Raw genomic sequence first — 24,384 nt, 5'->3', positions numbered from 1 at the left:
GAAAGATTAGTCTCTTAACTCAATATTCCATGCTTAGATTTGCATTGATGACCTTATAAGTCTGAAAGCATTTGATTATACAGACAAATCTGTATAATCATGCAGTTTCAACATTTTAATACTTCTGCTCAGGAAGAACTTCCAAGTCAAATTGCTTGTTACTTTTTGTCCTTTATTATCGTGCCTACTGTCTGTAATAATGAGTGGGGGTTTGTAAACAGTACAGATAGTCTGTGGAGAATTTAAGTATTATGAAGTGCAACAATCAAATTAAGTATTTGAATCGGGTACAAGCTGTCTACTATCTATCATGGAAGTGACCAGAGGCAAGTCATGATTAAAGTGGATCATAATTTGCAATAATTCTTTTGGTGCTGGATGTTAAGTTTTTGTCTTCAGGATTTCCCATCATTATGCTTGATTCAGGGTTGTTTCATTGAGGCATCCACTGTCTAGTTTGAACCTAATTTATCTTCTGTGGTCTTTATGGTATTTATTATTTGAAGAATAGCAATTATCTTGAACTCCACATGTATGATGTAAATCTTCATAGAATATTAGATTGAAGCTGGTTTAAAAATCATGCTATGGGTTGTTCAACTACTAAAGCTAAAAGCTCCAGTATTTATGCAGTTACAGTGGCACAGTTCCTTTTATTCCTAGAACTAGAATAAACTATTGTGATAGGATTTGGTTGTGGTATAAAGTTTTCTAGCTTTCACTGTGCTGGGATAAAGACAAGGCTCTGAAAAGTTAAGAGCCCTATATGACAAACAAATTTTCCTCAATCACTTGGTGGTTCCCATGGTACCTTTCATAACATTCCTGGGACAAATGTGCGATGTGTCAAGCAGGGATTGAGCACATGAAGACAGATTGTGCTGATAGAACAGAGCTGGCTTTCTTATTACCTTATTTTTGACATGGTTGCACATAATTTTCATCTCTTGCAGATGACTAGAGATGATAAGTTGATAAAATAATTGTTTCCCCTTACAAGTCCAAAAAACGATGTATGCTTAGAAGAAGATACTTTCTTGGGTTTACTTTAAATGTTTTAATAGTAACAAAACAGATTAATGGGTGGGTTTTTCATTTGAGGAAACATGTCCAATTGAGAGAGATCAGGATGCTAATGAAATGGATTGCTGGTGCATGGCAGGGGAGAGATTCTCTTTTACTCTGGTGTCTAACCAGAAGTGGCTAATGCAGGAATTTATTTGGTATCCTAGGGAAGGTAATAAGTGATTTAATTATTTTGTATGAATTCCAGTTACTGGCTTTTAACATGAGGTCTTTAGTCTGTTTGAGCCATGGTTGGAAGTATTCAGGTGCTGTCTGCTGGTTTTTGAAACTTGTAAGTAAATTTTGCTTAGTGATACTTCATTTTTAATTAAAAAAATATCATCAGCTAACTGTATTGTATTAGGTGTGCCTCACTTGTGGACCTTTGTAACTCGAACTATAGTTGAGTTCGTAGTGAGGGAAAATAAGAGTAGGCTTGGTTCCTGTGGCAGTCTGGCTATCAGCTTGGGGCTAGCAACAAAAAAAGCTGCCCTCCCAGTGTTGGTTCCTTAAATTAGGCTTTTTTGGATTTTATCCTCAGCATGTCACTGTTATTGCTTTGTTGCTATGATACAATACTTACTCATGCAATCCGCTGTAGAATATTAGATCTGAGCTGAAATGTTACATAACTTACAAATGTTTTTACAGCTGAGGTTCATTATTTTGCAGAGTGTAACAATTCGTGTCTTTGTAGTTATCTGAGTGAAAAAAGCATCTTGCAAGGTTTTTTCTTTAAAAGAAAAGCGGTTCAAATGGCAGAATTGACATTCAGAAGTGTGAATCGTTCTTCATGAGGGAGTAGTGATTGCTGGCTGGTTCAAAAGCTCCTGAAGTTGTTATGCTCAGCTAATAGGATCACAACTGTCAGGTGGGGAAAGGGAACACAATGCAGTATTCTGTGCCTGGGTTTCCAGGGCACAGCAAGGACTGTGAGTCGCAGTGGAGGGGTGTCAGTCCGTTTCAGCAATTACTTTTTGCTTATGGAAACGAAGCTATTCTATCCGATAACTGCTGAATATTACACCTGCTGTTGACTGTTGTCCTTCCAGCCACTAAATGAGAGGTGCTTTGGTAGGAAACTTGAGAAACAGGCATTATCAGAGTGACCTGATAATCATATTTATACTTTATTTATACTGTTAAAGGTATAAACTTAATGAAGTTTGTTGAATTAGAATAATTCTAAAACATTAAAGAGAAACATGAGATTTTTCGTGATTTGTTCAGGTTTTAAAGAGATACTTAAGATTTTCAGTACTCAGTTGCATTTTCTTGTCTTGCTAATTCTTTTGGTGATGAAGCAGCAGTGCTCATAGCCATACTGCAGTGAATGAATGAGGCTAAATGATGTAGTCATGCTGTAGACCAGTCTTGAAAATTCTTCAGGGGAGAGCGTTCTTTATTTGGAGATAAAATTGGGAATACCATTTTTTCACCAGAGCGAGTGAAATGCCAACTGACTGATAGCTGAGGAGATGCTGTATTGGTCCAATGGCTTTGAACCCCTGTAAACAGTTGAAAACAAGAACAAAAGACATATTAAACCAAATTTTCACTTAAAACCATGACTTTTTTATGGTTGATGTGGTCATGCAGCTTTGGAGCAGTTACAACATATTAAGGATGTATTAAATTTTTGAAGAATGTAGTGCTTGATAATCCGTCTCTTTTTAGAGTAAATGTGAAATGCTAATGGAGGAATTCTGCTTATCAGATTACAGAGGTACTGAATGCTAAAATGAAAATGCTAAGTCACAGCCAAACACATTGTCTTAATAGGCCAAAAATTCTGGAAAACCCTTATATGACTGAGATTGTAATAAATTATTTAGACCAAGGCATTAAAATTCAGGATTAATCCTTTCGAAATATTGGAATTCTTTCTTCAGAGAAACGTTGATCACATGATGTTGAAAGTATGTGAAGCATTTTGCATTGGGGTAAAAAGACAAGGTTCCTTCAAAGCAGATTTTACAGCTTTTAAGCAGGTTACATAATAAAGGATTAGGGAGCAGAATGAGACAAATCGGATGAATGAAAGGTTAGTTTGATGCGCTGCTTCTGGATATGACTTTTGGTGATGGAGAACTGAGACTTGTTAATATTTATGTATTGAAAATAAAGTTAATTCAGTAACTCATTGCTGGTAAATAAATTTACTGCCATGTCTTTGTCTGTTATTTCTTTCATGTACAAAAAGTTGGGTATGGTGAGTGTTCCATTCTGATATACAGATGTTTTCAGTTTGGGCAAAATTGCTTAATAATTTGCTGTTAGTTTGTTGACTGAAGCACAACTCTTCCACATTAAAAAAAAGTCATAGCTGTGCAAATTCTTGTCAACAAAATAGATTTAGAAATCCTGTTTGCTTCTACAGACTTAAGTGTTTGTTTTTGGTTTTTTTTTTTTTTTTTTCCTTTTATAGATGCCACCTTCAATGAACAGCAAGATCTTTTTTGTCAGAAGTTGCAACAGTGTTGTGTGCTCTTTGACTTCATGGACTCTGTTTCAGACCTGAAAAGCAAAGAAATCAAGAGAGCAACACTGAATGAACTGGTTGAATATGTTTCAACAAATCGTGGAGTGATTGTTGAGTCAGCTTATGCTGACATAGTGAAAATGGTAAGTAGAATGCTCTTGTTATAGTTTGTATTTTAATAAAATCACTTTATGACTCTAATGGCATTTAACTCAGAATTGTGGTTGGTTATTCTGCTTATACAATATAATTTGTTAATGATAACTTGGCTCAGAAAGGCTTGTAAAAACAAACAACTTGCAGGTTTTAATTATTAGCTGAAACATGATGCATTCAGGTTAATTAAAGTGAAAGAACTGGTACACTGCAGCTACTTGCAGTCTGGGTAAGCTTTAAAGTTGTTCTCTTTCAGAAAATGGCAATATTTCAGTGCTGCCTATCTTTATTTTCTAGTGGCAATGGAGAATTAGGCTAAAGTTTTGTGATAGTGATTGCTGCAGATGCTGGTGACAGCAGAAAGGTTTATCAGTATAAGAAAGTAACTCTACTTTGTAAATACTTTTTATGGCTGTTTGTTATTATTTTGGCCTTGGAGAGCTGTACTAGAGCAGCCCAAGTGGTTTGCTGAAGTTGTAAACCATAGGATGACTTGTCCCATGCAATTGCTGCTAATGGCTTGTTGAATAATGAACAAAATATTTGTGGTTATCTGCTGCCTTTCCCAGGTGTTTATGTACATTCTCAAGTGCTGCTTAAGTAATGTTTTTGATCTGCCTATACCCCGTGTACAGGGAATGAAACTGAAAGACACTTGTGAATAATCTGAAATTTGAGAATAATCTGAAATTATTTTTTCCTAGAAGTGTGATATGTAAAAACAATGGCTTTAGTGCCCATGCATTTACATTAATAGTTCTCTAAACTTTGGTGAAGTTTACGTAGATAAAATGCTGACTTTAAAAGAGCTCTCAGGAGCATAAGCAGAGCAGTTCAAATATACAGCTTGCAACTTGTGTAGTTCTCTATACAGTACAAATTAGTCCAGTACAATTTTTTTTTAAAGGTTCATTTTGTTTGTTGTTTGGTTGTTTTTTCTGGGCAGCTGATAGGGAAGATCAGATTTTTAATGTAAATAAGTGTGGAAGTTTTGCCATTATACTGAAGGGCTAGGATTATTGGAACTCTTTTGGCTGTTTCAGCAGATGCTTATTAAGTTCTACAAAAAAAATCTAGGACACTGGGGGGTTTTGTATAGTTTCGTTTTTTAAAGGACCTGGTTTTCTGGCCTAAATGTTTTTTGCATAAGAAAATAAAGGACAAACTATGTTCACCTCTTCACAGGCTTCTTTTTTTTTCTTGCTGCTGGTGGCAGCAAGCCTGAATCCTTGCAGTATTTTCTTATTCTGTGTGCCCTCTGTAGCCCCTTGTTAGAAGAAAGAATATACTAACTAGCCCGTAGTACTTGTTGAAGGGAGGGTTTCTTTTATATTGGAGTTGTTTGCTTTTCTTGGAGATAAGGTGGTGTCGAGCTGTTCTTTTGAGGTTTTTTTGTTGTGCAAATGATTGGATTCTGTGGATGCTTGTTTTTCCTTCCATAACAAATTTCCATCTCCTTTTCTCTCCTAAAATGACAGAAAGTGAAGAAGCTCAGTGAGAGCTTTAAATGCTCAGTGAGAGCTTTTTGAGAGCTTGAGACAAAAGATCCCTCCAAGCTTGAATAGTATTTCTAATCTCCCTGGCAACTGGCAGCAGAAAAGGCCTTTGCTGTGAATTAGGACGAAGTACCAGCTTCAGAAAAAAATCGGCATGGGTCTGTCTCTCCCTCCACATAACACCTGTGTCAGGCTCCAGGCCTTTCTTGGTAGCAAAACTTGTATGAGATTTAAGTGTTACTGTTTCACTTTTGTTTTCTTGAGTTTTAAGTTTTTACACCGTTCAGTGTTCCTACATTAAAAGAAAAAAAAAATAAATGGAGAGTTTGAAGTGTGGTTTTGGGATGAAAAAGTAGAAATGGCCATAATGAAATCCAACTATAATCTGGCTTGTAGTAAAGGACAGGCAGACTAAGAAATTCCCTGAGAAAAGCCAGAGTAGCAGCAGTGGCAGAAGCAGAAACAATTTCTTTCCCTAGGCCTGGGACAACTTCTCTCCAGTTCACAGGGGAAACAGCCTCAGGTTTCAAACAGGTTTCCTTGGAGTTGCCTGAGCTGTGGGGAGACAAAGTCAACACTGCCTTAAAGGCAGCAGGAAGGGAAATAAAATGTTCTTTCTGACCAGTGCATGGGCAGGGCCTGTGCAGGTGAGGAGATACTGTTTCCTTCACTGGTCTCTGTAGCCAGGATAGCTGCTGAGCCAAGTGTCGCACAGGCTCCTGTGGCTGTCTCTGCTCTGCTGGGATCCTCAGGCAGGGAGCTTGAAATGATACCAGTGTCATTTCAAGCCACTGAGGATGGAACAACATAATGTAAAAAAGTCTTTGTTTAAACAGATGTGCAGGACACACTTGGTGCCCTGAGCAGTCTGATTTTCCTTCAGCTGAGGAGGAGTTTTGCTGACAAACAGCTTTGAAGGTGTAGCACAGCAGTCAGTGCTCCTCTGTTCTGGGTCATCCAAAATGAGTGTCTTCTCCGTTTGGAAATTCTCAGTTAAAAGCACTCTGAAGCTAAAAGGAAATTAGGATTTGGCATTGTGAATATTTTAAGTTTTAAAACTTCCTGGGAAATTAGAAAGTTCTAGCTTGTATCAGTTTTGGGAACAAGATAGAAGTGCCTCTTCAGTAAATGTAACTTTTCATCTCCTTGTGCCTATCAACCTTGCCTTGTTCCACAGCTGCATATAAAAATCTCATGTAATGAGATTGTCCTAACAGGCTGTATGAGTTGTGAATTCAGAATTTAAAAGGAATCAGCTATCCTCAATCTGCACACTCAGAAACTGGAATTGAACCTAGTATCTTTCAAATGTTTAGATTAAGTGTACAGAAATAAGGGACTTTTCTTTCTTTTTTCTTTTAATAAAATGTAATTGCTGTATCTCAGTACACTAACTGGCACACTTTCTAATACCATTTTTGGAAAACTTGGGGCTTTAATTTAGAAAGCTGATGCTGGATTTATCTGGAAATCTATCCAACTTTAAAAACCTTTAATGATTTGTGTTTCTGAAATCACAGTTTTGGGATAAGACACAACTTAGGAAAGAAAAAGAATGTTTTAAATAATATGAGAGAATATAGAGAAGAATTTGCAGTACTGCAAACATAATAAGATAAATTAACTGGTTTTTGGGTTTTTTTGGGGGGAGACAGGCTAGTACATAAAAAGGGTGCAAGGTTTATTTTAAGCTTCATATATTCTTAGAGATGAATAATGCTAGTGGAAGTAGTGAATACTCTGAAAATCATACAATTGGTTTTCAAAGGCCTGGCTGAGAGGCTTGCTAATTGTTTCTGCTACAGAAGTGTATTTAGTAGCTTTGTTTTGGACATGAAACTTCCTCACTACTCTGAGGTTCTGTGCTCAAGGCTGACGAGCTCAGTTCAGCAAGATGCATCTAGAAAGAAAAAAAGTGTTTTCAGGAGATGTTACCAGAACACTTGCAATCAGTGGTAGAACATTCTCTGTAGGAGACTGATTCATATGCTGGAGGGTTTTATTGAATAGCTGGTAAGAGTAAATAAAGCAAATAAAAGAACCAGGATTGTAATGCTGGGTTTTGAACTTGATTAAAATTAATGTTCTCTGACTCCTATTTCCCCTTCCTCTCCCCCCCCAGCCTTTTGTTCTTGAGCTTTGGAATCCCAAGTCCCTTGTGTTTACAACATTAAAGGACAACTGTTTTTGTGGGGTTGTTTGTTTCTTTGGGTGGTTTTATTTGGTTTGGGTTTTTGTTTTGTTTTTTTGTTGTTTTTCCTGTGCATTAAGCTCAGAGACAGCTGAGCCCATCCACACAGAACTTCACTGCCCTTCCAATCCAGGTGAGCTTTGCCATGTCCCAGCAGGAGACAGTGACACAGAACAAAGGGCATTGGAGGAAATGAAAAGTCAGTTTATGCAATAGCTGTGTATCTTGTTTAATGAAGCAGCTGATTCTTGTGTGCAGAGCCAGCTGGGTGACTTCAGGATCTTTGTAAAGTCCTTTTGCTAGATTCTTCAAACACCTTGGAGACTCCTTGGAATATATGCAGGAGGATTTTGTGCAAACTGTCAAACAGTTCCTTTTGTGCTTAGTAGGCTTGGGTGATAAGCAGCTACTTGAAACAGATTTGATCAAAAAGTCTAAAAGAGTTTGAAAGGTGCTGGAAAAGTTGGGTTAAACTTGTTCTGAAAGAATGGTAGAAAATGCAGAAATTAACTGCATTGCATGTTCTCTTTTGTTTGTGTTAGAGATTTAAATCCAGTATGTGCTATGACATTTTTCCTTTGACATCTGCATGGTCTTCTATCCATACTTCAATATACTTCAAAAATCCTTGAAGAAACCTTTTTAAACTTGTCCTTTTGAAATTGATTTGATGTGACTATATCATACTAAAAGTAACCTAGAGTATCTTTAGGAAAAAATAGCTGCTATGTGAAATGGAAAAGCTAGAATGGTTATGTGTTTCTAACTTTCCAAACCCTTGAAACATCTTGAAATATTCAAAGGTGAAAAAATGTAAACAGAAATATCTTGAAATTAAGTAAAGAACTGTAGATATAAGATACATTTTTGGAATTGTCTGCCTTACATGACAGACGTGCTCTCGCCTACGTGGAGAGAGCTCTCATTAAATCATAATTGATTAGTTATGTTTTATTTGTGGTCTTATATAAAAACAGCTCTTGGTGTCACGTAGTTAAAAATTGTTTTTGATAGGGAAGCTGATTTTTTTAAAACTTCCATAGTTTCAGGGAAGATTCTGGAATATGACCATGTCTAAAGCTCCAAGCTTGTAAAGCAGTTGAGACAAAAGTTACTAATTCTTATTTTCACTGACATCTTACAGACTTCTGGCTGTTTGTATCCTGCAGTTTTGAAAAAATGAGGTAGTGCCTTATATTACTTTTTTTACATGGTTTTGTTTCATTTGATTTCAGGATAAATGCAGTACCTTAATGAGTGTGATCTGTGAAGGCATAAACAGTGACACAAGTAATTTTGTTTTTTCCTTACAGATTAGTTCTAATATTTTCAGAACACTTCCACCTAGTGATAACCCTGATTTTGATCCAGAAGAAGATGAACCAACTCTTGAAGCCTCATGGCCCCACATACAGGTGTGTGGTTCCTTTATTTCCAAGCCTTCTTGTAAGGCTATGTGGATACTTCAGTCATTTTGTGCCTTTGTTAAGAGCAAGAAAATTTCTTCTATAATACAATTGAGTTTTTATACTCAAGAGGGGAAAAAAAGTGGTGCTTTTTAAAGTGTGTATAAATTTGGCTGAATGTAACTCTTCTAAGTGGCTTAAATACTGTTTTTAAAACAGAAGGATTGCACTGTTAAATTGTGGTGTATGTATGTCTTAAAACTGTGGATACTTCAGGTAATTTATGTTCTTCACCTAAGAGGTTTGTTTTCTGCAACTGAGCAACTTTTTAGTGTTGCTTCAATAAAATACAAGTTAATATTAACAGTTCTGTTTCTCGTGGCAATAACAAAAAATGGAGTAATAGCCTTTATTTGTCCTTTGAGCAAATAGAAATCCCCTCCTTCTCTCCCTCCATGCCAAAACTTGACAATCTCAGCGTTGTTTGGTAACAGTTGCATGGTTATTCCATTGTTGCACTTCCCTGGGATCTCGTGATCTTTATAGCTCTGCTGTATCAATCACGTGATTGACTTGAAAGGCTGCTGAATTTTATTTTATTTTCAATTAACTCTTAGCAGCTGTAAATGTCCAAGCACATATCTCAGGTAGTTCATTGCTGAATTTATGTAAGTAGTATCTGTTAAAGAAAAGTGAAGTAGCAACTCCTAGCAGTGGTAGATTAAGCAGCTGCACATCTGCATACCATTTGCTCTCTCCTCTCAAGAGCTAAAATGTTACTGTGCCCCTATAATATTACAGTTCTAATGCATCCAGAAATGCTCTTATATAAAAGCTCTTATTTAAAAACTGAGTTTCTAATATTGACTCTAAAAGGTATGTATTCAGCATAGTATTTCAGACTTAAACCGAACAAGAATTAAGTTATCACACAAAATAACTCTGCAGGTTAAAGGCTGTGATAATTATTTTCTTATATATGGCTGATTCTAATTTGTAGGTGAAATGGCTATAACTGAGCTGGGTCAAAGCCAAGCCTTGTTGGGTGGGCGGGTGCAAGAGCTAAACAAATGTCTCTTGTAGTCAGCAGCAGCACCACCTGACTGCTAAATACCTGTGTCTCAGAGGTAAAAATTGTAAATGCTATCTCAGTTCACTTTAGGTCATAATTAAACTCTAGTCCTGCTCATAGAAAAAGGCCAGTGGATTTTGTGATCAGTTCACTTGTGCCTTAGGCTTGCCTGAGAGGAATTGAAAGATGTGTGTAGCCTGTGGTATTATTTCAAATTGTATTTTCAGTTTTCTTCCTTGCTGTCTTCCAAGGGAGTTTTTGCCAGGCTGTCTGGTCACTGGCTGTGGATTTCCCTCTCCTGTGTCTGTTGTTCATCCTGCCTTGGAATAGATCACTCCTTGCAGCACAGTGGAAACAGTTTGTGTTTCCCACTTTGTCCTTTACAGTTGATGTGCTATTGGACCATCGAATACAGAGTTGGATAATTTGCTCATTGCCCTTCAGGAGCACAAAGGTGCTGGAAATGTCAGATTTTGTGTGTGGAATAAAATCTGTACACAACCATTCTCCTCCCCAGCAAAATACACTATTATTTTTGGCATAGTCTAAAGGACTGAGTAAGGAGGGAAGGTGTGGATGTTTTGGTGGCTGTGATTTGTGACAGATAATTACAAACAAATTCCAAATTCTATCCTGATTTGGCGGTCAGGTAGCCAGTTTTTCTGAGAGAAGAAACAAAAAAATCTGAACCTCTGCTCTTCTCTCTGCTTGAATCTGTTGACATAATTGCTTAGTAAGTTACCAGTGTGTGTAGCCACAACAAAAGACTCCAGACCTTCAGTAAAATGAGTGGCACTTGAAAGATTTTGCTTTAAAGCAGAGCTCAAGATGGTTTGTAACAGCCAAAGTAGGTTGAACAGGTTGGTATTTAGAAGCAACCATTTAAAGCATTTTGAAGCTCAGGGAGTTGCAGAGTTGGTGAAATTGGTAGTTTAAAGCAATAAGATGCTAGTGGTCCCTGCAAGACTGAATCACTAAAGCATTAGGAGTTGTATTTCATAGCTCTTTGACCCAAACAGAACAGTTTTGAGAACAAAAAATGCTAAATCCATCATCTTTCTCCTGATCTAGTACTTGCAGAAGTAATGTTTGTGTTAAGAAAGCTGAGCATGCCTGTCTCTTTAGCTAGGATCTGTTGTGGCCCGAATCTGTTCTGATGTCCCTAGTTTGATTGTTGTTGGTGCTTTTAAGTTTACAAACATTAGCACACAGGAGAAATGAGAGTTTGACTTACCCAGAAATGGCCACTGCAACTTGATTCCTGAAATGCCCTGCATAAAGAGGCTTTATGTAGGCTTTCATGTATCTCACAAGGATTTCCAAAGTTATTTGATACCATACCCAGGTGAATTTAATCTTGGACAGCTTGTTACAAGATGTTGCAGCATTGTGCTTTTCACTTAGTTATTCTGCTTGATGTCTCTTGCAGTCAGTATATCTGTTTATGGAAAGAAGCTGTAATTATCCTTCCTCCCCTGTCCTTTAGGGAAAACAAAATATGCCAATATGGTGTTCACTCTTAGAAAGTGTTCTATCCCATGACAATTCTGGTGGCTCTTTCTCTGTATCCTTCCAGGTTTTAATAAATTTCCTCAAGCACATGTAGGTCTGTGCATCTCTGTCTATGCTGTCAGTTATCTTCGTGGAATATCCTAGGATTTCATCTGTCACTTCCATAGCTTCATTGTGAGGATGGATCTGAATCATCCTCTGGTTAACCCTTTCTCAGCTTCAGGGCTTGCAAATGCTTAGCAGAGCTATTTAATGGAACTCCAACTGTGACTTTGCAATCTTTGAGTTTCATCCTGTATTTATTCTTCTAGAACTTCAGAGTCAACTTGTCCTTTCTTGTGGATAACATGACATACTTCTATTTTCTGTTTTTCCCCCTGGTGGTAGCTCCTAATATTGTGGCAGTTATCACACATGGCTGTTCTTTACTGTTGTCACTGACAGAAATAATTCATATAGGAATTTATTACAGAAATCTTGAATTAAGTTCCAAAATTAATCCCTATGAATCTGTGGTAAATAACCTCCCTCTGGCCATATGTTGCCCATTTCTATACAAATTTATCTGAGTGCTAATTTGAAAAAGATCAGTAGAATGGGCATGTTTTGGGTTGGAAAGGGGGTTGGACTAGATGATTCCCAGAGATCCCTCCCAACCCTAACAATCCTGTTATTCTGTGTAAACTGCTGATATGAAAAACTCTTCTTGCAGTCTGTCAGAGCGGGACAAAGGGAAGGGTAGCTTGAGTTTCTGAGCGTCTGCTTTGCAGATACAGCACACCCTCCTTGAGGCTATGCATAAGTAACTGTCAGCTCAAATGTTCCACATAAAAGCACTTACTGTCATGCATTTTTCTGAAGTGAGCTTCCTAATTATAATTACGAGTTATTCAGGTGTTGGCTCTCAGTTTAGTTAAGTCCTCAGAGTGGTGATAGTTGAAATTCATGCCTTTGAGTATGAGCAGAGCTCTGCATGGGTTTTATTTAGAAGGCCAGTCAGTGTTGGCATTATGTACCTAAATTGCATTGTAGTGTTATTACTAATCAGCTGTTTAATTATATGGAGTTATGAAATAGGCATTGAGAACATGAGCAACTCTGAATGTCATCTAAACATAAGGCATCTTTCCTCTCAGTTCTGTCTTAGCAAAGAGGTGCCTTCTGTGTGCTTTATTCATCTGCCATTGTTATGCAAGTGCAGTGTTTTGTCTTGGACTTCTGATGAACCCCAAAATATGGGACTTGTGCTCTGGCCTCTTCATGCCACTCTCTGCTAGCCCAGGCCTTTGGTAGCTCTAGCTCTTATCAAGATTTTTATCTCTGGGCATTGTGGGATTGTAGCAAATAGGAACTTGAATTAAGTAGAAATAATGTGCTACAAATGAGTTTCCAGGATATAGAAGCCTAATTTTAATCTGAATTCTTTCTGTGAATTCATTCAGCTGTTTTAATACAACTTTTTATTTTCAGAGTTTGTGGTCAAAACTTAATTTCAGGTACATTTAGTAGATGTTTCTTCATCTCTTTAAGGAATTATGTAATGTTAAAGCACTTAATTTAACTCTCACTGCTGCTCAATGTTTGGTAACCTATTTTTGCATAATAAGTTCTTAACATGGCAGGAATGTAACATTTAGAGCTTTGTTTTTTGTCCACTAGTGGTATTTTCAGTAGATTATTTTTTAAGTTTTGACTCTTCTGGGAATTAAAGTGTTCTGGGTACTTACTGTAATTATTTCAGTAAATTCCAGTTGGAACTGTGGTTAAGCAGTGATGTGTTAGGCTTTGATTCCTTTTGTACTTTCTGAGCAGGTGAATAGTCCCACTGCCTTTGGTGGTGGTGACAAAGCTGAGATTTGTGTTGTGGTGTACTTACTAATTGGAATTTTCATTTCCATGTTTGTAGCTGGTGTATGAGTTTTTCCTGAGGTTTTTGGAGAGCCCGGATTTTCAGCCCAGCATTGCGAAGCGATACATTGACCAGAGATTTGTACAGCAGGTAAGGGGAGGCTGGTAAAGTTGAAAGTGGCATTTAAAGATCACCTCTCAAGCTTAATTTATCAGCTTTCCTGCTGACACAGGGTAAACTTCAGTTGCTGCAGCAGTGGTTTGGTGCCAAACACTAAATAAACAGCACTTCATACCACAGAGGCTATATGTATTTAGTAAATTCAGGAACACTTTGTTTTCAGAAATCAACCTCAGTGCTTTACAATGCAAGATATTTGGGATTTGTAAAGTTCTGTTTTTCATGGTTTGTAACTTAATTCCAGCCAAATCAACAATGTGGTAATTATATTTTTGTAGTCCTTCAAAGATTGTTTTTTAGGTTTTTTTACCATGGGAAAACTTACAGCAAACTTTCTTCTTGTTAAATGTTCATGCACTTCTTGTACATGAAATGTGTTTCAACACCTCCTTACTCATGTCTAGATAGTGTAAGTCTCTTTACTATTGTGTATTAACCATGGAAGGAAAATCAAGTAAGAAATTACTTAGGAAAGTCATGCTTTACCATGCAAAGCAACTATGAGCAAGAAGATGAAGTGAGATTTCATATTAAATATAACTTCTTAGGGAATTACAGTGTAGAATGCAGTAGCAATTTTTGGTTCAAGGTGAATTCAGTGGGGATTTTTTCACTATGTTGAAATGTTTGTTTGCCAAATTTTGTTTGTCAAAATACTTGTTTGCTCAGTGTCTGAAGAGTGAGTGCTGGCAGGTCTTCACAATACAGCAAGGAAAAGTAAAACCACAAGATGGATGCTTTCCCTCCCTACCTTCATTTAATTCCCACTCAGTTGGTTCTGCTGTTGTTGTGTATGTGTTCTCTTCTCAGTTTTATTCAACTTACACACCAAATTTAAGCCTGAGGCTGCTGGTGAGCTATTTGCTACGGGTGTCCGCTTAACACGGTGGACCTCGAGAGCAGCATTGCAGAGTTTGTTCCTGACATTTCACTTGATCTTTCTAGAGTACAAGATAGAGACAATGCAACCAACAGCTAGCTATATATGGGAAAAAACGTGGAGTAGTGACCCTGAGAAATTCCTGCTAAATATAAAATTGAAATGAGCTTGAACCAAGTTCCTGAACAGCTGTTTCCAGTCCCTTGTGCTGCTTAGTACTGACATACCTAAGCTCAGACCTGAGCAGGAGACTCTGCTTGAGCTGTTACTGACTTGCTCAAGGCAGCTAACATTTCTGAATATGCTGTTGCTTGGCCATGCAGGGTTAAAAAAATAACAAAAATTATGGTCTGTAACATGGTTGGAGTATTTTTTAATGTCTTTGAGCGAGCATGGTCTTTTTTATGTCCTTGGAAGACTTTGTACAAGAAAAAAGTGTGTGAAAAGTTTTGTTAGCTTCTTGCAGCACTTAGTCTGTATTAATAGGGAATTGGTTAGTAATTACATATCTTGTGTTTATTCCATGGCCTCCTCCTTAATTGTAAAATTTCTTGTATGGGAATGCTTTTGCTTGGCCATCAAAACACAAGTTTTGAGATAAGCAGTAAAGGATTTTAATTAAATTGTAAATATAGAATATGGATTTGATTCATTCTGGTTTCTTAAGTAACAAATGTAAACCACTTACCTACAGTTTGACAATCTCATGTTTGCAATTGCATTTTTATTTTGATAGGTTAATAGTTACTGGAATGACTTCAGTGTCTGTTGTACACAGAATGGCTTTACTAGGGAAAAATCAACTTTATTAAAAATGCAATTTTGAAAATCTACTATTGACATCTAAAAAAAAAGTCCAGTTAAACTGATTCTATTTTTTTCCTAATGTAAACATGTAAGTTAAAGATAAATTTCAAATCAGGTAGTAACAAAATAAAACCTTAAGTCTTTCAAAAGTAACACATTTCTATTTAATTTTTAAAGTTGTTGGAGCTCTTTGACAGTGAAGACCCACGAGAACGTGATTTCCTAAAGACAGTTCTTCATAGAATTTATGGAAAATTCCTCGGTTTAAGAGCATTCATCAGGAAACAGATAAACAACATTTTCCTCAGGTATGCTGTGTTTGTGTGTGACTAGGTTGAGGAATATTTTATCTTGCCTTCACAGTCTGGGTCTGCAGTAATTTATTCTTTAAATGAAAGACCTGTGTATGGTCTGTGATCTTGCTTTCAAATATTTGAAGCTTAGTAAAAGTTATTTCTTTGGAATCTCTGAGCCTCTGTGGCACATTTTGATGGTTGTCTTTTTTGGTAACAGGTTTATATATGAAACAGAGCACTTCAATGGTGTTGCTGAACTCCTTGAGATATTAGGAAGGTAAGTTTAATTTCACACAGGAAAATATAAAACATTATTGTGAATGTTTGCTTCAGCTTTTGTGCTTTGGGAATGCAGAGGGGGGAAGAGAATTATTATTGTAACGAGTGATGAAGTGCAGTCACTGATAATCTAATACTGTCTGCGTTACGACATGAATATCAAATTAGGACACAGAATAAATTACTCCTTTTTCAGTGCAAGTTTTGAAGATGACAGGCAAAAAATGTTTCTCAAGGGTCCTTGTTTGTCAGACCTATCTAGTCTTGCTTATCTTCTGCCTGATGGATGACTTGTCCTTTGATTCAGAAAACGAATGTTAACTTTTGCCCCCATGCTGAATGAAATGTTTTAATCTTCAGCAGGCTGGTTTTCCTTCAGTTCTATTCAGGAAAGCCTTGTAAGTGCTAGGGGTTTTTTAGTTACCTTTTTTTTGAATGTTATTTTACTAACTTAAATTTAACTTTGGTAGTTTTTTTACTGCCTTTCCAAAACTGTCACGCATTTCACAGTAGAAAATTGTATTATTGGTCTAACTAAAAATACAAATATGGTGAAGCTATTGTGGAACAAATTTTCTTGAAAAATCAAGTGATAGGGATCCCATAATTTTCTCAGATTTGCCTAAAATGTGAGGGGCAAGAGAAACTAACCTTTTCCTGCCAGACTTTTGTCTTGTCTATAGCTCTTCAACTCTTAAATATAAGAGACTGAATCAATGAAACAACTTTGAAACTTTGTTTTTGAAGGGAAAGGTTGTTCAACAATCTCAAAACAAGTGCCTAAAGTGCACTGTTACAATTGTATAATCTTTTTTCTCTGCATGATGCTAGTGATGGTGGGTGAGATGGATGAGCCTCCTGATGCATCTGTCTAAGCTTTGCAATTAGACAGCTGGACTTACTGTAGGTGATTTTATTTAATGGATGACAAAAGTACTTCAGCTCATCTAATGGGTATTATTTAGCTTCTTGTGTGGTTCTCTGGTATTCCTTACCAAGAGTCTAAACTCTCATTATACCAGCATTTCAAAGATTGTGCACATGTTGAGCTATTTTATGGCTTCAAAATAATCAGGTTTAAAAACTGAATCAGAAATGGAGTTTCAGTTGAACTTGCAGAAATTCTTGACTTGCTAGGAAAGAATTTATTTTTTTAATAAAAATAAATCCTGCTTATTCATGTTTTCAGTATTATCAATGGTTTTGCACTGCCACTGAAAGCAGAACACAAACAGTTCCTTATGAAAGTTCTGATTCCCATGCATACTGCAAAGGGATTAGCTTTGTTTCATGCACAGGTAAGCTTTTGCCTATTTTTTAAGAGTGGTGGGGTTTTTGTATTTACATTTGAAATGAAATTTAAAGCACTATGTGTTATAATACCAATATTCCAAAATACTTACCAATTCAGTCACTTCTAGAAAGAGTCTTCCAGATCTTATATCTAAATGTTAATTTTGAGGTAATATTTGGCATATATTACAAGTGAAAGAATGTACCAGTGAGCTGAAGTTGGAAGCTTTTTTGCTTGTAGTCTTGTCACACTTTAATCTTCATTTAATCCCAGGGCCTTGTGCTGTTGTCATTTCCTTTATGTAACTTAAAGGCTGTGTGTTAAGGACCCTTGGGTATGGCCAGGTATTTATTTCAGAAGTGTTTTTTTCTTTCTAAAGCTGCACCAGTGATGGGGTGGGAGGGAGAATGTTGTTGCCATTTATAAATAGCAGAAGTGCACAGTAGCTCTCTGGATCAGGCAGGAATTATGTAGATCCATGACATGCTGTCAGAATGCTGCAGTTCTTCAGCTGACTTGGATTCTTATACTTGCCACAGACATTCAGCATTTCATTTGAGGAATAATCTGTATCCTCTCCAGACATATGGCACTACAAGTATTGAATATGGTTGATGCAAACTTGGGAGTAATTCTGCTGTGGCTAATTAAAACTTAATTTTTAACTTAGCTCACTAATACAGACTGAAGATACAAGAAGATGGGTTTCTAATTAAAGTGAAATCATTGTGACTGTATAGCCTACAAACAGGCTCAAGTGAAGAGCTCACACAATTCCTAATTCTCATATGAAGTTTTAAATTGAGCAAATCGCTTGCCTTTGTGATTTATGCCTTGCTGCTCCATGAAACCTCCAAAGGTGTTCTCACTGACAGATCAGTGCAGCAAGCTCCCCTTTTTTCTGGGATACATTTAGTCCAGCTCATGGCTACTGAAAGGGCCCTATTAATTCAGCTGTACCTGGAAGTCACATTTTTCCTGCTGACCAGGCCACCCTTGTGTCCCTTCATAAGACGCTGGTGCCAGGTGCATACACAGCGCTGTGTGTTTCATTTTGTCCCAAAGGGCTAAGCCAGTGCTAAATCTGCTCTGCAATCCCAAGTGGCCTGGTTGCTTTGGTACTGAGTAAAGTAGAGCCTACCCTTAAAAGTTAAAGCCTTGAAGATGAGCTGAGTCTTTGGGGACAGTAAAGCATTACTGAATATACACATATAATGGGATTTGTGAGATTAATGTGTGACATTTATTATTTTTTGAGTCTATTCAAATACATCAGTAGCCTAAGGGCAAAAGAAATAAATTAGACCTGTTGCAATTACAGCATTGTAATTATCTGCTTTGGCATAATTAAAAAAAACGGTGATGCTTAAATTCAAGCATCCTGAGTATTGAAATGTAATGCCTATTACATAATTTTTGTCTTTGCTTATATTGTGAAATACTGTGACTTTTTAAAATCAGTCTTAATGGAATCTAGGAAAGATTGTAACTAGTTCAGTAATAGCATTATTGTATGGTTTCTGCCTGGGATGGTTGTTTACTTACTCAGCTATGTGCTCAGTAACTAAACTCTAAGTAATTACATAACATTAAATATCCTTGGTCTGAGCAGGCCCCACACAAAAGCCAGGAGAAGCTGGGAGGGCAGTGCTGGTGCCTTCATCACATGATGCTTCCCCACTCCTTCCACCTTTCCCCAGGCACTTGCTGGCCATTGCTGCACTGGGACAGGACGCTCAGCTGGGCAGCAGCTGCCTCATCTCCTGTGGCCTTGGAATATCTTCAAATTCTTTCACTTGTAATCTTAGCCCTGAATGCTGTGTGCTCTAGATGTCACCTGAGCAATGTGCAATGTGTGCTCAGTCAAACCTGTGTCACAACTTGGTTTTTACTGGAAGTGTGGCCTTTTTTACCCCAAAATAGGTGTTTGAAAGTGATAGCTTTGTATTGTTAATCAACAGGAGTTGATGTTAAGAAAAATCTGTTTGCTTATGGGATCTTAGTTAGGGAAATATCTGCCAAGCTTAAAAATAATTTTCTAGGCTGAAAAGAAAAGATGTTTTTGGTATGCAGGAAGTTTTCTTAAGATAGAGCAGGCCTGTATATCTTGCTGCTTTAATTGCTGTTTTGTTTAGTTTGGACTAATATGAACTGGCTGTGTAGGGGTGTCTTGGGTTGGGTTCCCCCCCATGATCTGAAGTGCTTGCATTAGAAGTTGTGATATTTAGTAGTGCTGCAATGTCCAAACAGTGTCTGCTTAAACTAAATAACCATATGACTTACATTCTAGCTTGCCTATTGTGTTGTACAGTTCCTGGAAAAAGATACAACTTTAACAGAGCCTGTAAGTGTTTTTCAGTTGGATGTCTTTCTATTTTTAATTTCAATTAAATATTGCAGTGTAACCTGTTGAATTGTGCAGCAGTGCTGTGTTATCCTGATTAAAGATGGAGAGGTAGGAATTTTTTGGGGGGTGGAAATGAAATCTAGAATAGTTAAGAAAATTTTGAGTTAGAGCACAGATTTAACTATTAAGTTTGAACTTCTGGAATCAACCAAACTACCCCAAATGAGAAAGCATGTCATGACTGTATTGTCTCCTCATAAAAGCTAAAATGTCAATGGTTTTGGTACAGATTGCTTGTGCTTAGCCAGTGCATGAAGTTGAAATATTTTAGGGAATAAACAATCCCGAAATAAAAGTTGAAAAGAAAAACAACACTTCATTTAGACAGACAGAACTCTGAAATTCCAAATGTGGTGTTTCTGTCTGGCCTCTTTAGTTCCTGTGGTGCCTCTTGGCTGCCAAAACTCAGGTGCTTGAGGCATCTGTGCCTTTTGCCAGAGTGAGTCTCCTGTGATAGGTATTGACAGCTCAGCTAGAAAGGGTTTGTGCTCAGGCTTTGGCAGGGCCCATGGAGAGCAGAGGCTCAGGGCAGTGCAGCAGCTCCTGAGGACACAGAGTGATGTCAGGCCAGCTATAAAAGAAACTGCTTTTAGTTGGACAATCAGGAATATCTCCATCAGGGCTATGTTGGTATTTAAATACTTTACCCCTTTTGTGACAGAAAAATGAAGAGCTTATGGAAGACCTAAATTTTCTTCTGTAAAAAAAAAAAAGAGCTAAATAGCTTTGGGAAAATAACATTGATTTTCATGGAGTGCCCTTTCAGGAAGCTTGTTTTGTTTTCAGCACAGCCATTTCAGCTGACCAGTTATTCTGTACCTGGTGATGGGTGTCTGTGGATTTGCCTTGTGTGCTTGGAGCATCTTTTTCCCCCTGTGCTGCAATGTTCCCAGCCACACTGGTCAGTTAGCTTATTTTGTAGGATAGGGAGAGGAGAAGGGAATTGTGTAACCTGTGTTCCTTAAGCCAAGTGAGGAAACAACCCAGGCATTTTGACAGTTAAAGCTGACATGTGAGCAGAAAATGTGGAGTGTTACATAAAAACCTGCAAGATTGAGTGAAGTGACAGCGTGACAAGGTCAGAACTTCCTGACACAAATTTACAGAAGTGTGGGGCAGGATCCAAGCCCAAACTGCTGTGAAGAAGGCAGGGCTTTGGAGCAGTGCCACAGAGCAGTTCTGAGGCTCATCTGGACCGTGGTCTGTACAATTGTGGTTGCTTCTTAATCAGTTAAAGGTGAATTCAGGCTGGAGAAGACACAAGAACTCACTGCAGAGTCACTGCCTTGGTTGTTACTCTGGTGTGTAGTAAAAGTTGTTTTATAAAGGAATTAAAGTTAGTAAGATAAGAAGTGAAGCTTTAAGAAACTTTCTGAAATGCTTGAAAAGTAAATCTTGAAATTTGGGTCAACTGATGAGATAGCATTGGAAATTTTTCTTGGCTTTAGGTCAAGTAATATTTTAAGAACTCCATCAGAAGGCTGTCTTCACACATACCTTACTGTTATTTTTCTGGCAGGGATTGTCACTCAGGGTCAGTTTGGAGGACATTCAATCCAAGCTCTTGTAGCTATGGTAGTCTGCCTCAGGTCAGTCCTGATGTTTGCAGAGCTGACAAGAGGGGTTTGTTACCTAACCCTGCTGAGTGCAGTGGCCTTTACATGGAGGAAATCGGGCTAAATGTGCAGTCCTTGTGCATGAGTTCAGTTTTCCAGCAGGTGCCTACAGTTGTAACCCACTTCATGGGAATCCTGTAGCTCAGGGAAGAATATTGATCTTGTGTAGTGAAAGCAGCAATCCATGAACATAAATGTGCAGGTATCAGCTTTTTAATACAAAGGCACAGTCAAGCTGGAAACTGATACTCCAAGGAGGAGCAAGGAATACGTATCTTGTTGAGGTGTGCACTGCTATACTCAGAACATGTTATTTCTTTGTCAAGTTGGGAATATGGGTCTCTTACCTAGCAAAATATATTTTAAAATTCTTGCAGTAATTTGTGCTGAGAAGTGCACTTTAGTTGTACTAACTTTTTTCTCTGGAAAGCCACTTTTGATAGTCCATGTAGTTATTAATAAAGCAGCCAGCTGTAAAGGTGAAGGAAAAAAAATAACATGACAAAAAGCAAATATGGAAGGTATTTAAATAATTGAGTAAGTTTTCCCTTTGGATATGACCAGTTAGGTGCTGTTGTATCATAAAAAGTAGAAGTCCATTCTTCAGAATGAAAGTTTATAAGGCTCTGAGAATGTTTCTGCTTCTGGAATATAGTTGCAGCTTTTTTTTTTCTTTTTTTTAAAGCCAGAATTCATTTTGTAATTTAGATGCCATGTGCGATGCTTATTTCTAGGAAAAATGCCTCCAGCTTTTCTTTGCTGTATTCCCTCCATTCCTCTTGGGAGCTGTATTTCCAATTAATTTTCCCAAAGGTTTTGTTTTTCCAGTCTTGTGTAAGGTAGTTTCAAGTGTAGATACTAGAATACATTTTCTCTGTAAGATCACATCTTTCTTACTTCAGTTTCCAGTCTAACATGTCAAATTGTGGCAGAGAAAAGGAAGAGTTGGAGGCCATGGCTCCTCTGCAGGGCCCTGTCAGCATTTATTGTTTCCTCTCAGGCTTCAAACCTTTGATGCCCAGGCAGGTGCTCCCCAAAGTATGGATGAGTAGAAAACAAAAAAAATATTCTGTGAGATTTAGCTACAGGGAGTTTAACTTCACTTTGTGATGCTTTGATGTGATCAGCATCCTGTCAGTTCATCTGAGTACTGGGATGGGGGCAGAGTGTGGATGGATAATCACAGGCACACAAAGCAATAGGGGCTATTCTGATAATCTGAGCTATTCTGATGACCTAAACAAGACAAACATTTAAATTAAATTTATTCAGTTTTCATTGAACCGCTGGATAAGGAAAAGCAAACCAGTATTTTTTTTCTTATCTAGTATGTAGTAGAAACTTGTCCTGCTTTAACATGTTTGTATTTTTCATACAGGTAATCAGAGGATTGCTCAAATTTTGGCCAAAAACATGCAGTCAGAAAGAGGTTAGTTTTGTGTCTCATTTTCTGGTGTCTGCTGTGATGTAAAATCTCATGGGGCAGATTCACAAACCTCTGCTGTGCTGTTCAAGAGATCTTGCAGAAAACTTGTGCAGTTCTTGAAGCTTCTTGAAGCATTCACCTTTGTCATGTGATGCAGTCTGGTTTCTTCTGTGTAGTTAAAACGAGCTTAAAAACCAGGAGTTTGATTTATGCCACCAGATTCCATCCCCAACGACTCTTTAAAAGTGGGTCCCTCAATGCTGTTGTCTCTTTTTCTGCAAGTGGTGATAAATTTCTCTGTGCCAGCTACACAGAGTTCTGCTGGTTGCAGTTTTATATGGGAATTAACTACTTATCACTTCAAAAGCTACTTTGGTGATCTCTGATAATCTCTGCAACCATTCTTGAAATAAGATGCCCTAATTTTTTTTTATTTTGTAACTGTAAAATCCCATTTTCTGCAGGATCAGTTTGGTGAAGTATTCAGTATTTACACAAAAGAAGTCCAAGAGGAGAGCTGTAACCTGTTAGCTGAGAGTGATGATTGACTTCTTTTAGGCTGCAAAAAACCCCTGTGAATGTCCAAATGCCTTGTAATGACAAACAGTGTTCTTTGCAGGGTTCATGGCTAATGTATAAGCTGTATTTTGTTTGCTTCTGTTTACAATGGTGATATGAAACACTCTCATCCTTTTTTTCCTTTCTAAACTAACAGGTAATGTTTTTAGGTGAAATTGAAGAAATCTTAGATGTTATAGAACCAACACAATTCAAAAAAATAGAAGAGCCTTTATTTAAACAAATATCCAAGAGTGTGTCAAGTTCACATTTTCAGGTAAATAAAAAAGTATAATAAACCCCAAGCAAACCTTGTGGTAACTGATTTTATGGTTGTTATGAACCCTTAACTTTGTGTTTCAGGTTGCAGAAAGAGCTTTGTACTTCTGGAATAACGAATATATTCTTAGCCTGATTGAGGAGAACATTGATAAAATTCTACCAATTATGTTTGGCAGTTTGTACAAGATCTCCAAAGAACACTGGAATCCGTATGTAACATTTCACTTTATCTGTAGCACCATAAATAAATTGTCCCCTGTTTCAGGTTTGGATTGGGAGCTTGTAAATGTGACTTCATTTTTACTTAAATCAGATGAAATCCATGACATTCTGGGTGTTTAATCAAGTGTCACTTTCAGCTGTGTTGTTCCTTCAGTGTTCTGCACTGGTATGATGGAGACCTGAAATTTATTGAAAAAGTGCGAGGAAATTGGATGAGAATCTTTATATTGTAATCTATTGATCATTTGTGTAAGTTCAAAATGCAAATTAATGCTACTTAGGCCAAAACCCTTTCTGGGGGTTGCTTCTGTTTATGCTTTGCTGTCCTTTAGTACTTCAGATGCATACAGCTGTCTGTGTCTTCACAAGTGTTTATTGCTGATCTGTGAGATAAGAAGAGGGAAAGATACTATCAGAGAATAGCAACCCTTGTAAAGGATGGTAGGACTGAGAGATGAGTGACTACCTCACCTTATAAAGTTAAATATTGGTGCCACAAGTTAAATATTGGTATTCCTGTGTTTGAAAGAAGCAGTAATGGTATTGAAATACTGAAAAGCACAGCTTGCTGGTGCCAGCACCCTGAATTAAGTTGCAAGTTAGTGTGCAGAATATAAAGCTTGTACAGGCAAAAGCCAGGGTGAGCAGGAGCCCCCCACAGCCCTGCAGAAATACAGAAGTCCTGTTTTAAGCCCTTGGAGGCTTTGCAGTTATTCTGGTTATCTAGATGGTGTGTCTAGCTGCAAACATAGCAGCTGAGACTGAATATAAACTTGGGAGAATAGTCTTTGGACCATCAGTGTATTTGGGACCTCAGCAAATTTGGAGGATGTCCCTCTTTCCCTGTCTGCAGGCAGAAGTTGCCCTTTATGAAGGAAGTAGAAGACACAGGATAAATGCCTACTTGA

The 24,384-nt window shown here is 37.6% G+C and overlaps 1 protein-coding gene across 1 annotated transcript in view; it reads left to right on the top strand.

The window, feature by feature from the left end:
* The window catches only part of PPP2R5A (protein phosphatase 2 regulatory subunit B'alpha), a 40,744-nt gene that overhangs the window by 14,366 nt on the left and 1,994 nt on the right, over nt 1–24,384 (top strand). Inside the window, exons 2-11 of the mRNA XM_030944552.1 lie at nt 3,494–3,690; nt 8,704–8,805; nt 13,287–13,379; nt 15,274–15,404; nt 15,610–15,669; nt 16,861–16,969; nt 19,256–19,309; nt 22,367–22,417; nt 23,130–23,249; nt 23,336–23,463. Of these exons, the coding sequence (XP_030800412.1) occupies nt 3,494–3,690; nt 8,704–8,805; nt 13,287–13,379; nt 15,274–15,404; nt 15,610–15,669; nt 16,861–16,969; nt 19,256–19,309; nt 22,367–22,417; nt 23,130–23,249; nt 23,336–23,463 (1,045 nt within the window). The remainder of the gene's footprint in view (nt 1–3,493; nt 3,691–8,703; nt 8,806–13,286; nt 13,380–15,273; nt 15,405–15,609; nt 15,670–16,860; nt 16,970–19,255; nt 19,310–22,366; nt 22,418–23,129; nt 23,250–23,335; nt 23,464–24,384) is intronic.

The sequence above is a fragment of the Camarhynchus parvulus genome, chromosome 3 (genome assembly GCF_901933205.1).
Source record: "Camarhynchus parvulus chromosome 3, STF_HiC, whole genome shotgun sequence".
In the NCBI taxonomy this organism is placed as follows: Eukaryota; Metazoa; Chordata; class Aves; order Passeriformes; family Thraupidae; genus Camarhynchus; species Camarhynchus parvulus.
This window is presented reverse-complemented; position numbering and strand designations above follow the sequence as displayed.